Genomic DNA, 14,471 nt, shown 5'->3' on the forward strand with positions numbered 1-14,471 from the left:
AAGCTTTTTGGCTGGTGATTACAGTATACTTTGTGCTGTCTGATTAGGATATAACGGGCCTGTCTCCAAGGGGCCTGTTAGACATTTTCTCTGCTTCTGTTCTGGAGGTTATTGCTGGAGGTGTCTCCCTGTTGCAACTTGTAATTCATCTGATAGATTTATGATTGACTTTATCTGCGACTGCTCTTCTATTTTGTTCACCTGGAAATGGCTATTACAGGGTATAATTAACTAATGTTACTTTGAAACTAACTCAATTCTGCACTTTTTACTATTTGGTGAATTTGGAGAAGACTAATGTTCTGAATGGACAACAGTAGTATCGAAAACTGGAACAAAAAGGACATTGTCTGAAATTGGAGTGGATGCATTTGTTGAGAAAAGATGCATAAGTGGGAAACCCATTTGAGGTGTCAAAAATTGTGAAGTATGAGCTTGGAAAAGTGGGGTCTGTCGAGCAACCAGCAATGGTCTTATTTTGATTAATTGTATTTCTGAAGAAGAGAGGAAGATTGCAGTGGGCCTCAAAAGAATCCAGACAACAGTAGTTTTATTTTTTGAACTTTGGAGTAGAGCACCCATCAAAGGAGTCATCTCAGGGGTGAAGACAGATGTTCAGGTTGAATACCTGAAGAGAATTCCTGGTGTGGTGGTGCCCGGTTATTGACCAGCTCGGTGAATGAAGAAATGCCACTTTTAAAAACTGTGCAGCACTAGCTCTGGCTGCTGCAGAAATGTTTTTGGGACTCAAGGATTCTACACCTGAAGACATGCAAAGGGTACTGGCCCGGAAGACCCGCCCTACATATTTTTACAGAAAAGTTGTTTCATTTAGCTTATTTTATTTATCGATTTTTGGGGTCGTTTTTTGGTACTTTATTTCATTTTTTGGGGAATCCTGTTTCCATCCTGCATTGTAGGTGGCGGGATGCACATTAAATTGTGTGATCGCCAATATACCATCGATGAAGAAGATCTGACCTACGTTCGTTGTGACGTATGTACGTACGGACGTTGGTTGAAGCGGAAATGACCAGAAGCTAAGCATTAGACAGCACCAAAATATTGAAATCCTTTCGTTTTCAAATCGTACAGTAACCGTGCAATATAAGAACACATATCAGATATTCAGTTACACAGATTACCGATTTCGTTAACGATTGGGTACTTAAATTGCGTCGATCAAGATGGAGGTAAGTTTGGTCCAACGACAAGGAAGTGTTTGTAGCATGTTTGGCTAGCTGGCATAGCTAATACTAGAGATGAGAACTTAATCGCCATTGTAATAAAGTATATGCGATACTACTGCCTAATGAGCTGCTAACAATACTTTTTAGTTCTCATACATCTTACCAAAGTTACTGGTGTAGTTAGCTAGCTATTAAGGTACTGTAACGTTAGCCATGGACAACTAGCTAGTTGTTTCCTTATCCAGAAGTATTCACATGCTTCCATATCACCAGGCAAAGAAATCTAGCTAACGTTAGATGAGTTTAGTTACGTGATACCTACTCGTGCTGGAAAGGTGAGATTGGTGTGGGTGGGGCATTGTTCGAGACCAGTGTCAAATCAGTGATGCATTGTAGTTCAATTATAGCTGACTGACTGATCTAGAAAATAATAATGAGTAGTTAGTAATGTATGATCAAATGTGATATGTAGATCATTCAGTTAGTTGGCAGTTGTATGGTGTGTATGTGTCATACCTGTATCCTGTTTTATGTAATATGTTTTTCTCTACAACAGCAGGACACCAGCCCAGAGTCTGTGACCTCACCTCCTCCAGGTGCTGCCGCTAAGTCAAAGGTGCAGCACATAATGCTTTCTATGTCTTACTTTCTATGTGTTACCTCTTTGTCTTACTATTACCTATTTGTTTTACTGGTACCTCTGTCTTACTGGTACCTCTGTCTTACTGGTACCTCTGTCTTACTGGTACCTCTGTCTTACTGGTACCTCTGTCTTACTGGTACCTCTGTCTTACTGGTACCTTTTTGTCTTACTGGTACCTTTTTGTCTTACTGGTACCTTTTTGTCTTACTGGTACCTCTTTGTCTTACTGGTACCTCTTTGTCTTACTGGTACCTCTTTGTCTTACTGGTACCTCTTTGTCTTACTGGTACCTCTGTCTTACTGGTACCTCTTTGTCTTACTGGTACCTCTTTGAAGTTGGACACGTTGTCCAAAGATGACCTCATCAAGTTTGCCAAGAAGCAGATGGCTGCCATACAGAAGATGAAGTCCAAATGTGCAGGTACATGATGCATCTGTCATACATTGTTGAAATCAAATCACATTTTATTAATCACATAGACATATTTAGCAGATGTTATTGCAGGTGTAGCAAAATGCTTGTGTTCCTAGCTCCAACAGTGCAGTAGCATCTAACAATTCACGACTATAGACAAATCTAAAAGTAAAAGAATGGAATGAAGAAATATATAAATATTAGGATGAGCAATGTCTGAGTGGCATTGACTAAAATACAGACAACACAGAGTTACACATGGAGTAAACAATAAACAAGCCAATAAAACAATAAACAAGTCAATGACACAGTAGAAAAAAGAGTCTACATACAGTGTGTGCAAAAGGCATGAGGAGGTAGGCAATAATAGGCCATAGGAGCGAATAATTACAATTTAGCAGATTAACACTGGAGTGATAAATGAGCAGATGATGATGTGCAAGTAGAGATACTGGTGTGCAAAAGAGCAGAAAAGTAAATACAATAAAAACAATATGGAGATTAGGTAGATAGATTGGGTGTGCTATTTACAGATAGACTATGTACAGCTGCAGCGATCGGTTAGCTGTTCAGATAGTTGAGAGGGAAAAAGTTGGTGAGGGAAATAAGTCTCCAACTTCAGTGATTTTTGCAATTTGTTCCAGTCACTGGCAGCAGAGAACTGGAACGAAATGCTGCCAAATGAGGTGTTGGCTTTGGAGATGATCAGTGAGATATACCTGCTGGAACGTGTGCTACAGGTGGTTGTTGTTATCGTGAACTGAGATAAGGTGGAGCTTTACCTAGCAAAGACTTATAGATGACCTGGAGCCAGTGGGTCTGGCAATGAATATGTAGCGAGGGCCAGCCGACTGGAGCATACAGGTCGCAGTGGTGGCTGTCTCCTCATTGTTGGTAATCAGGCCTACTACAGTTGTGTTGTCTGCAAACTTGATTATTGAGTTGGTGTGCTTGGCCACACAGTCGTGAGTGAACAGGGAGTACAGGAGGGGGCTGAGCACACAACGTTATGGGGCCCCTGTGTTGAGGATCAGTGAAGTGGAGGTATTGTTTCCTACCTTCACCACCTGGGGATGGCCCGTCAGGAAGTCCAGGACCCAGTTGCACAGGGCGGGGTTCAGACCCAGTGCCCCAAGCTTAATGGGTACTATGGTGTTGAATGCTGAGCTATAGTCAATGAACAGCATTCTGTTTTTGATTTGTTAAAAAAGTTTGAAATATCCAATAAATGTCGTTCCACTTCATGATTGTGTCCCACTTGTTGTTGATTCTTCACAAAAAAATACAGTTTTATATCTTTGTTTGAAGCCTGAAATGTGGCAAAAGGTCGCAAAGTTCAAGGGGGCCGAATACTTTCGCAAGGCACTGTATGACAGACAAAATGAAAAAAAAAAACAGAAAATCACATTGTAGGATTTTTAATGAATTTATTTGCAAATTATGGTGGAAAATAAGTATTTGGTCACCTACAAACAAGCACTCATGATGAAATTACAGGCCTCATCTTTTTAAGTGGGAGAACATGCACAATTGGTGGCTGACTAAATACCTTTTTGCCCCACTGTATGTCTCGTGTCTGAGCCGTTGAATTGCGACTCCACTTTCTCTCTGTACTGACGTTTTGCCTGTTTGATTGCCTTATGGAGGGAATAAATACATTGTTAGCATTCAACCATTTTCCCAGTCACCAGTCACCTGGGTAAATGCGGTGGTTTGCACTTTCAGTTTTGTGCGAATGCTGCCATCTATTCACGGTTTACCATTCAATGTTGTGATCGTGGATAATATTAATACAGTAGCTGGTTGGATTTCCTTTTTTAATAATTGTTACCCTTTCGGTTTCTCTTTTATTTTTATTTATTTTTTACAGTTTTGGAAAAGGAGGTTGATACTCTCAAGTCTCAGCCAAAAGGCAATTCAGGTGACTCCATCATACAGGTTTGTGGTCTTAAAATCTTACATGAGAAAATGTATAATCTCATGCTGCTGAAGTGCAAAGGTGTTCATTTCTATTTTATTCATGAGTGATTGTCAGTAATGTGTTTTCCATTCTGTTCTACTAGGAACTGACTGAGAGGATGAGTGCCTTGTTGCTGGAAAAGGCTGAGACCCAGCAGAGTGTGGTGTTGCTGCGGAAGGAGAATGAGAAGGTCAAGCACCGGGAACAGGTGAACTATAGTAGACCATGTCATCTGTCTGTGTAGGCCAGACCAGTAGTCACCTACCCTGGACCTTGATAACTACAGGGTGTTTAGCCTTTTGTTCCAGTCCAGTCCAACTTTGTTTTCTGTTGAATATGACCAGGATGCAGTAGGGAAACTGGCCACCCTGCTGGGAGAGTTGGACCAGGCCAAGGAAGACCACCAGAAGAAAATTGCAGCCTTGGAGAAGAGCTTAGACTCATCCCAAGCCAAACACAAAGAAGAAGTTGAATTCTTGCAGAGGCTTCTGAGGAAGAAAGAAGAGAATGAGAGAGAGAAAGAGAGCGAAAGAGAGAAAGAAAAGCAGAGAGAAAGGGAACACACAAACCAGAGTGTAGAAGCCGTTAGCTGCAACCTGGAGTCACAGATCCTGAGTCTGCAGACAGAGCTAGCTGCAGCCTTGGAGCGAAGCGCCCAGGTGGCTTCAGCGCTGCAAGAAGACCACCAGAGGGCGCTGACAGAGGTTAGTTAAAAATTTGTGTATAAAAAATGTCACAAAAGAAAAAACGTTACACTGTTGTAAGCTGGTAGTTGATGAAGACCACCTGCTTTAAGTGTTGCAATAAAGTGTGTGTGTGTGTGTATTGTCCTTTCAGGCCCAGCAGGAAGTACAGAACCTGAGAGAGGAGTTGGCTCAGCATAGTGTGCAACATGAAGAGGAGCTGAGAGCTCTGGAAGAGGACTTTGAGATGGAGAAAGAGAGACTGCTACTCCTCCAAGAGGAGCTCAGTGAGCAGCTGGCTCTCAAAGACAGGTGGGGCCTAGTGCTACACATTGGTGATGGACGAGCTAAGTCATACAATGTACAGTAAAATGCTTTGAGCAGATAGAAAAAGTGCTTTATTAATCCAATCTTCTACCTCTTGTTATGACAGCTTCCTGCAGGATGTGCAGGGAGATGAGGAGGAGCCTAGCGGCCGCAGCTCTGGAATAGCCAGGATGTTGGAGCTGTCTGGTTTAAGTCTGATTGATTCCAGTGATGGAGAGACAGAGAGTGGACAGCTACGATCTGCCCTGGAGGACCAGCAATCCCAGAATACCATGCTGCAAGACGAGCTGACCTTCCTGGGGAATGTGAAGACTGAACTGGAGGCGGAGCTTGAGAGGGTGAGGGAGGAGTTTCATACAGAGAAGGAGGAACTACAGTTTAAAATCGAAGAGTTGCTGATGACCCGGGAGGTTGCGACCCCTAACCGTGATCTTCTGAGCCTGGAAACCCCTAACCGTGACCTTCAGGAGGCTCAAGCTTTCACTCAGCTCCAGCAGAGCGGCCCACTGAGAGATTCAGTGGGCGGCCTACCTGCCAGTCCTGCGAGCCCCTCCAGCCCCAGACAGAGCCTGTCCTGCCCTGTCCCTGGTGCAGCCCACCAGAGCCTGATCCTACAGCAGGGTCAGGCTCAGGAACTGAGATCCCAGTGTGAGTCCCTAGACAGGAGCCAGGCGGTGGCTGAGTACGAACACACCAGAGACATCCTGAGAGGCCTGGAGACTGAGCTAGGTCAGGGGACCGGGGACTTCACCAGACAGTATGAAGCTATGAAGGAACAGGTGGCTTCTGCAGTCCAGGAGCTACAGGAGAGCGTCAGAAGGCTTACTGAGGAGCGAGATGGTCTGGTGGAGAGGGTGAAAGGGTTCGATGAAGACAGAGACAGCCTGTTGGAAAAGGTCCAGGGCCTGGAGAAGAGGCTGGAGAGCTTCCTAAAGCAGACACAGGCAGCTGAGGGGCTGAAGGAGCAGCTGCAGACGTCTATGGAGGAGAAGACTGCGTTAGCCCTCAAGCTAAAGGACTCAGTAGTGGCGCAGACAGTGTTAGCCTCTGAGCTAAAGGCATCTCTTGAGGTGCAGACAGTGTTAGCTGTAGAGCTAAGGGCTTCAGTGGAGGATCTGAGCAAGCAGAACGGGGAGATCCTCTCTCAGCTACAGATGAAGGAGAGTGCTGTTCAGGAGTTAGAGGAAACAGTCAATGTGGTGAGCACAGAGAGAGACAGAACACTGTCAGCACTGCAGGACAGAGAGATGGAGGTGATGAGGCTGTGGGAGGAAAGAGAGAGGGAGGTGGAGGAGAGTCAAGGCCAGAGAGAGGAGGTGGCTGAGCTACAGGCTCGTATAGAGGAGTTAGAGAAGGAGAGGAGCCTGCTGAAGAGTAATCTAGAGGTGGTGCAGAGGGAGAGTTCTAAGAATGTGCAGGGGAGCCCAGGGGAGGAGGTGGAGGAGCTGCAGGCTCGTATAGAGGAGCTGGAGAAGGAGAGGAGCCTGCTGAAGAGTAATCTGGGGGAGGTGGTGGGAGATACTGAAGCTCTACAGAAAGACCTAAGGGAGATGAAACTGGCCAATGAGAAGATGAGAACAGAGAACCAAGAACTACTGACACAGGTCAGCCAGGCTACAGAGACACTAGCAGACAGAGAGAGGGTGGAAAAGGAGGGAAGAGAGGAGGAGGAAGAACAGGCGGAGAAGGAGAGGAGAGGGCTACAACAGCAGCTAACAGAGAAGGACACAGTGATATCTCAGCTGAGAAGTGAGATGGCTGGCTTACTGGTAAGTACTTCTTCTGGCTGCTTTCCTTCAAAACATCTACACACCATCTAAAGGACATAAAGGGATTGATTTTTTGCCCACCGGTTTTTCCTAAGCCATGGTTTGTCAAAGTGACTGCTGTGGTATTTTTCATTAGTTCTACAGATTGACTTTTCCCTCTCTCTTTCCCCCCACCAGTCTTCAGCCCCGTCTCCTGTCTCAGAGGAGAACACAGCCAATGAGTTCACTGAGAAAATTGGTATGTTCCTAATTACTACTGTCCAATGTAGAACAGAACAGGCAACTCTGTGTAATAATACTATGACAGATGAGCAATACAAAACATGTAATTATTGTTTTTTTTGAGATGATCTTCCTAGATGTTTATTAAGCTCATTTAAGAATGACAGATACAAAGTGCCAATCATTGAGGGATACTGATTCCTCCAATGATCTGTGTGTGGTGATGATGTCTCATCCCTCCATCTCAGCCCTGCTGGAGAAGGAAAGCAAAGAGAAGGATGAGAGGATGAATAAGATCAAGGCGGTGGCTGTGAAAGCCAGGAAGGAGCTGGACACCAGCAGGAAAGAGGCTGTGTCGCTGAAGGAGGAAGTAGAGGTGTTGAAGGCTGAGAGAGAGAGAGTGACCAGCTCAATGAAAGACATCATCCATGGAGCAGAGGGATACAAGGTACTACTCACCCCTGACCCCTAGCCCAGACCCCTCACTACATCCCTGCCTTATACAGAATGAACAACACAGAATAGTGAATTGCTTATTTAGCCGGTGGTACAAATCTGTTTTTATAAAAAAAAAAAACACTTGAAGAGATGATGAGGAAAATAACAGTGGATTTTCCCCCAATGCTCTAGCTTTCTGGCCATACCTGCTAAGTGTGTCTGTTCAGCAGAGAGCTTTCTGTTTGTGTTTCAGTTAGTATAATGCACAACAGGCACATTAAATGGGATCAGACGGTTGTCTTTATGAATTGGCTCTGCAAGCCATTAGAGATCAAATCACTCTGCTGTGTTTAATGGGAGTTTTGTTCTAGACCTGAATGGATGACTGAAAATAACTTCTGGGCATCAGAACAGCGTTTACTCACCACGGACTGGAAGAAACGTTTTCCTTTAACGAGTCCGACGAGAAGGATATCCTGCTTTCACTGGATCGGGCCCAGGTCCCTGCCTTTTGCGTGAAGAAAAGACGCAGGAAAAGTGGCCGCAGATTGGGCAGCCTTCTGAGAATCCGTAGGCGACCGAGTAAACTCCCACTGGCAGCCGTTCTTCTTGCTAACTTGCAATCATTGGAAAATAAAATTGATGACCTACGATTAAGATTATCCTACCAACGGGACAAAAACTGTAACATCTTGTGTTTCACCGAGACGTGGCTGAACAATGATACGGACAATATAGAGCTAGCGGGATTTTCCATGCACCGGCAGAACAGAGACGCTACCTCTGGTAAGATGAGTTATTTGTCAATAACAGCTGGTGCGCGATGTCTAATACTAAAGAAGTCTCAAGGTATTGCTCACCTGAGGTAGAGTACCTTATGATAAGCTGTAGACCACACTATCTACCAAGAGGGTTCTTATCTATATTATTCGTAGCTGTCTATTTACTACCACGAAGCTGGCACTAAGAACGCTCTCAACCAACTCTGTAATGCCATAAGCAACAAAGAAAATGCTCACTCAGAAGTGGCTCTCCTAGGGCCGGGGACTTTAATGCAGGTAAACTTAATTTGGTAAAACCAATTTTTTTTTACCAGCATGTCACATGTGCAACCAGAGAAGAAAAAATCCTGGACCACCTTTACTCCACACACAGAGATGGATACAAAGCTCTCCCCCGCCCTCCATTTGGCAAATCTGACCATAATTATATCCTCCTGATTCCTGCTTACAAGCAAAAACTATAGCAGGAAGTACCAGCAACTTGCTCAGTACAGAAGTGGTCAGCTGACGCGGATGCTACACTACAGGACTGTTTTGCTAGCACAGACTGGAATATGTTCCGGGATTCATCCAATGGCATTGAGGAGTATACCACCTCAGTCATCAGCTTCATCAATAAGTCCATTGACGACGTCGTCCTCACAGTGACTGTACATACATATCCCAACCAGAAGCCACTATGCTCTCAGATGAACCATCAAACAAGCAAAGTGTCAAGATTGAATCCTACTACACCGGCTCTGACGCTCTTCGGATGTGGCAGGGCTTGAAAACTATTACGGACTACAAAGGGAAACCCAGACTCGAGCTGCCCAGTGACGCGAGTCGACCAGATGAGCTAAATGCCTTTTATGCTCGCTTCGAGGCAAGCAACACTGAAGCATGCACGAGAGCACCAGCTGTCCTGGATGGCTGTGTGATAACGCTCTCAGTAGCCAATGTGAACAAAAACCTTTAAACAGGTCAACATTCACAAAGCCTCTGGGCCAGACGGATTACCAGGACGTGTACTCAAAGCATGCGCTGACCAACTATCAAGTGTCTTCACTGACATCTTCAACCTCTCTCTGACCGAGTCTGTAATGCTTACATGTTTCAAGCAGACCACCATAGCCCTTGTGCCCAAGAAAACGAAGGTAACCCCCCTAAATGATTACCGCCCTGTGGCACTCACGTCGGTATCCATGAAGTGTTTTAAAAGGCTGGTCATTTCTCACATCAACAGCATCCTCCCGGATTCCTTAGACCCACTCCAATTCGCATACCGCCCCAACAGATCCACAGATGACGCAATCTCAATCACATTCCCCCCTGCCCTTTCTCACCTGGACAAAAGGAACACCTACGTGAGAATGCTGTTCATTGACTACAGCTCAGTGTTCAACAACATAGTGCCCATAAAGCTCATCACTAAGTTAAGGACTCCAAGACTAAATACCTCCCTCTGCAACTGGATCCTGGACTTCCTGATGGGCCGCCCCCCACGTGGTAAGTGTAGGCAACAACACGTCTGTCACGCTGATCCTTAACACCCTCAGGGGTGTGTACTTAGTCCCCTCCTGTACTCCCTGTTCACCCACGACTGTGTGGCTAAACATGACTCCAACACCATCATTAAGTTTGCTGACAACACAACAGTGATAGGCCTGATCACTGACAACGATGAGACAGCCTATAGGAGGAGGTCAGAGAACTGGCAGTGTGGTGCCAGGACAACAACCTCTCCCTCAATGTGCGTAAGACAAAGGAGCTGATCGTGGACTACAGGAAAAGGCGGGTCGAACAGGCCCCTATTAACATCGACCGGGCTGTAGTTGAGCGGGTCGAGCGTTTCAAGTTCCTTGGTGTCCACATCACCAATGAACTATTATGGTCCAAACATCCCAAAACAGTCGAAGTGGGCACTACAAAACTTTTTCCCCCTCAGGAGACCGAAGAGATTTGGCATGGGTCCCCAGATCTTCAAAAGGTTCTACAGCTGCACCATTGAGAGCTTCCTGACCAGTTGCATCACTGCCTAGTATGGCAACTGCTCGGCATCTGACCGTAAGGTGCTACAGAGGGTAGTGCGAACAGCCCAGTACATCACTGGGGCCAAACTTCCTGCCATCCAGGACCTATGTACTAGGCGGTGTCAGAGGAAAGCCCATAAAATTGTCAGAGACTCCAGTCACCCAAGTTATAGACTGGTGTCTCTGCTACCGCACGGCAAGCGGTACCGGAGCGCTAAGTCTAGGAACAAAAGGCTCCTCAACAGTTTCTACCCTCAAGCCATTGGACTGCTGAACAATTAATAAAGTCCCCACCGGACAATTTGCATTGACCCCCCTCCCCCCCTCCCCTTTGTACACTGCTGCTACTCACTGTTTGCTACTTATGCATATTCACTCCACCCCCACCTACATGTACACATTACCTCAACTAGCCTGTACCCCCACACACTGACTCAGTACCAGTGCCCCCTGTATATAGCCTCGTTATTCTTATTGTGTTACTTTTTATTATTATTTTTTACTTTAGTCTACCTGGTAAATAGTTTCTTAACTCTTCTTGAACTGCACTGTTGGTTGAGGGCTTGTAAGTAAGCATTTCAGGGTAAAGTCTGCACTTATTGTGTTCGGCGCATGTGAAGTTTGAATACCCTGTCGCTGTAGAACAGGCAGCTTGACATATGCGCTGGTGTTAATCTGAATTATAAAGTGGGTGGTTTGAGCCCTGAATGCTGATTTGGCTGCATGCCGTGGTATATCAGACCCGATATATAGAGAGAACATGTATTTTTAATGTTCTAATTACGTTGTTAACCAGTTTATAATAGCAATAAGGCTCCTCGGGGGTTTGTGGTATATGGCCAATATACCACGGCTAAGGGCTGTATCTAGGCACTCAGTGTTGTGTCGTGCATAAAACATACCACACCACCTCGTGCCTTATTGCTTAATGAAGCTGCACAACGCCTATTCAATAGTGAATGTGTTTAATACTAAGTGTGTGTGTTACAGAACTTGCAGCTGGACTACGACAGACAGACAGAGCAGCTGGATAAGGAGAGAGAGACGGTGGAGGGAGCTGAGAAACAGATCTCCGAGCTGACCAAACGACTAAACAACGCAGTACAACAGGTAACACAGACACACACACTACAGTCTCACACACAAACCATGCTCAGAAGTCATCCAGCGTGCTCAACCAAGCTGACAATTTCCCCCTCGGTCCAAATACAAACTGTCCATTAGTTCATTATTTTCATTCCTCCTCTTCTTATGATTATATTTTTCTCTTCCTAATTGTCTGTTTCTTGTGAAGTAACGGAGTGTGTGTAAATGAACCAGTGGCTGGTTCCATCTGCTGTTGTGGTGTTGTCAGTCTACTGAGACAGATGCTGGTCTTGGCTGTGTGAGCCGAGAGCTCCCCTGGGACAATACAGACAGAGAAACTCATAACAGTGTCTGAGACATCCCTGGATGTCTTTATGTTAGATATGTTTACCTGGTGTGATGTTATTGTTGAAGTGTTGTGTATCCCTGGCTGGCTGATTTATATGGCCAAGGGGACTGGTGTTTGCCAAGAACTCATGAGTGAAGTTTGATTGTGTGTGTGTTCTGTGTCCAGCATGAACAGCTGTGGTCGGAGAGAGAGGACCTGATGACCGAATTGGAGACTCTGAGGAATACGGTGAGACAGATGGAAGGACAGACAGCAGAACTACACAGACAGACAGACACCCTGAACAGAGACCTGCAGGCTGAGCGACTACTGAAGGAACAGAAGACAAAGGTGTGTGTTTGTGTGTGTGAGAACTATTTTTGTTCAATGCACTGATTGTAAATCGCTCTGGATAAGAGCGTCTGATAAATTACCTAAATGTGTGTACACGTTTTACTATTCTTCTGAGTACTAGAAGTCCTCACAAGAATTGTAAAGTAACAGAAATTCAGAGAAGTAAGGACATTTTTTGCAGTCATCGCTTCTAAAAAGGCTATTTTAGAGTTAAGGGGTATGTTTAAGGTTAGGGAAAATAGGATTTGGAATCAGTTGTTGGTCACCCAAAAATATAACCGTGTTTTGTGTCTCCAGGAGCTGTCGTCGTTGCAGAAGGAGGTGGAGGAGTTGACAGTTCAGCTCCGCAGACAGAAGCAGCAGTCTCAGCAGACAACACAGGAGCTGGAGCAGCTACGCAAGGTACAACAATACCACACACACACACACACACATGGCAAGGCCACTTAAATAAAGAGGTGGTAAAGCTCTTACTTATAACCTTCACTGGGAGCTGTGTGTCGTGATGTGTGTCGTGATGTGTGTCGTGATGTGTGTCGTGATGTGTGTCGTGATGTGTGTCGTGATGTGTGTCGTGATGTGTGTCGTGATGTGTGTCGTGATGTGTGTCGTGATGTGTGTCGTGATGTGTGTCGTGATGTGTGTCGTGATGTGTTGTCGTGATGTGTTGTCGTGATGTGTTGTCGTGATGTGTTGTCGTGATGTGTTGTCGTGATGTGTTGTCGTGATGTGTTGTCGTGATGTGTTGCCGTGATGTGTTGCCGTGATGTGTTGCCGTGATGTGTTGCCGTGATGTGTTGCCGTGATGTGTTGCCGTGATGTGTTGCCGTGATGTGTTGTCGTGATGTGTTGCCGTGATGTGTTGCCGTGATGTGTTGCCGTGATGTGTTGCCGTGATGTGTTGCCGTGATGTGTTGCCGTGATGTGTTGCCGTGATGTGTTGTCGTGATGTGTTGCCGTGATGTGTTGCCGTGATGTGTTGTCGTGATGTGTTGCCGTGATGTGTTGTCGTGATGTGTTGCCGTGATGTGTTGCCGTGATGTGTTGCCGTCAGAATCTTGCAGTGATGTCCGTGATGTTTACCGTGATGTGTTGCCGTGATGTGTTGTCGTGATGTGTTGCCATTACTCATATTAAGATATGTGTAGAAATGTGATTGTGTGTTTATATGTTACGATGCAGACAGTGTGTATATTTATTTCACCTTTAGCAGGATTTAACCATTTTACCCTCAAGTTGAGAACTGCTTTTTTAACCAGGTAAGATATGTGTAGAAATGTGATTGTGTGTTTATATGTTACGATGCAGACAGTGTGTATATTTATTTCACCTTTATTTAACCAGGTAGGCTAGTTGAGAACACCTTTATTTAACCAGGTAGGCTAGTTGAGAACACCTTTATTTAACCAGGTAGGCTAGTTGAGAACACCTTTATTTAACCAGGTAGGCTAGTTGAGAACACCTTTATTTAACCAGGTAGGCTAGTTGAGAACACCTTTATTTAACCAGGTAGGCTAGTTGAGAACACCTTTATTTAACCAGGTAGGCTAGTTGAGAACACCTTTATTTAACCAGGTAGGCTAGTTGAGAACACCTTTATTTAACCAGGTAGGCTAGTTGAGAACACCTTTATTTAACCAGGTAGGCTAGTTGAGAACACCTTTATTTAACCAGGTAGGCTAGTTGAGAACACTTTTATTTAACCAGGTAGGCTAGTTGAGAACACCTTTATTTAACCAGGTAGGCTAGTTGAGAACACCTTTATTTAACCAGGTAGGCTAGTTGAGAACACCTTTATTTAACCAGGTAGGCTAGTTGAGAACACCTTTATTTAACCAGGTAGGCTAGTTGAGAACACCTTTATTTAACCAGGTAGGCTAGTTGAGAACATCTTTATTTAACCAGGTAGGCTAGTTGAGAACAAGTTCTCGTTTGCAACTGCGACCTGGCCAAGATAAAGCGTAGCAATTCAACACATACAACAACACAGAGTTACACATGGAATAAACAAAACATACAGTCAATAATACAGTAGAACAAAAGAAAACAAAACATCTATATACAGTGAGTGCAAATGAGGTAAGTTAAGGAAATAAATAGGCCATGGTGGCGAAGTAATTACAATATAGCAATTAAACACTGGAATGGTAGATCGACAGAAGATGAATGTGCAGGTAGAGATACTGGGGTGCAAAGGAGCAAAATAAATAAATAAATAAATACCAGTATGGGGATGAGGTAGGTAGATAGATGGGCTATGTA

The 14,471-nt window shown here is 44.8% G+C and overlaps 1 protein-coding gene across 1 annotated transcript in view; it reads left to right on the forward strand.

Moving 5' to 3' along the window:
* Positions 1-995: 995 nt before the first annotated feature.
* Positions 996-14,471, forward strand: part of LOC118366817 (GRIP and coiled-coil domain-containing protein 2) — a 28,051-nt gene continuing 14,575 nt past the window's right edge. The window contains exons 1-13 of the mRNA XM_035749537.2: positions 996-1,193; positions 1,747-1,806; positions 2,170-2,254; positions 4,119-4,186; positions 4,312-4,416; positions 4,553-4,912; positions 5,046-5,203; positions 5,325-6,987; positions 7,165-7,225; positions 7,458-7,657; positions 11,432-11,551; positions 12,042-12,206; positions 12,507-12,611. Of these exons, the coding sequence (XP_035605430.1) occupies positions 1,188-1,193; positions 1,747-1,806; positions 2,170-2,254; positions 4,119-4,186; positions 4,312-4,416; positions 4,553-4,912; positions 5,046-5,203; positions 5,325-6,987; positions 7,165-7,225; positions 7,458-7,657; positions 11,432-11,551; positions 12,042-12,206; positions 12,507-12,611 (3,156 nt within the window). The 5' untranslated portion in view covers positions 996-1,187. The remainder of the gene's footprint in view (positions 1,194-1,746; positions 1,807-2,169; positions 2,255-4,118; positions 4,187-4,311; positions 4,417-4,552; positions 4,913-5,045; positions 5,204-5,324; positions 6,988-7,164; positions 7,226-7,457; positions 7,658-11,431; positions 11,552-12,041; positions 12,207-12,506; positions 12,612-14,471) is intronic.

This window comes from Oncorhynchus keta, chromosome 34 (assembly GCF_023373465.1).
Source record: "Oncorhynchus keta strain PuntledgeMale-10-30-2019 chromosome 34, Oket_V2, whole genome shotgun sequence".
Lineage (NCBI taxonomy): Eukaryota > Metazoa > Chordata > Actinopteri > Salmoniformes > Salmonidae > Oncorhynchus > Oncorhynchus keta.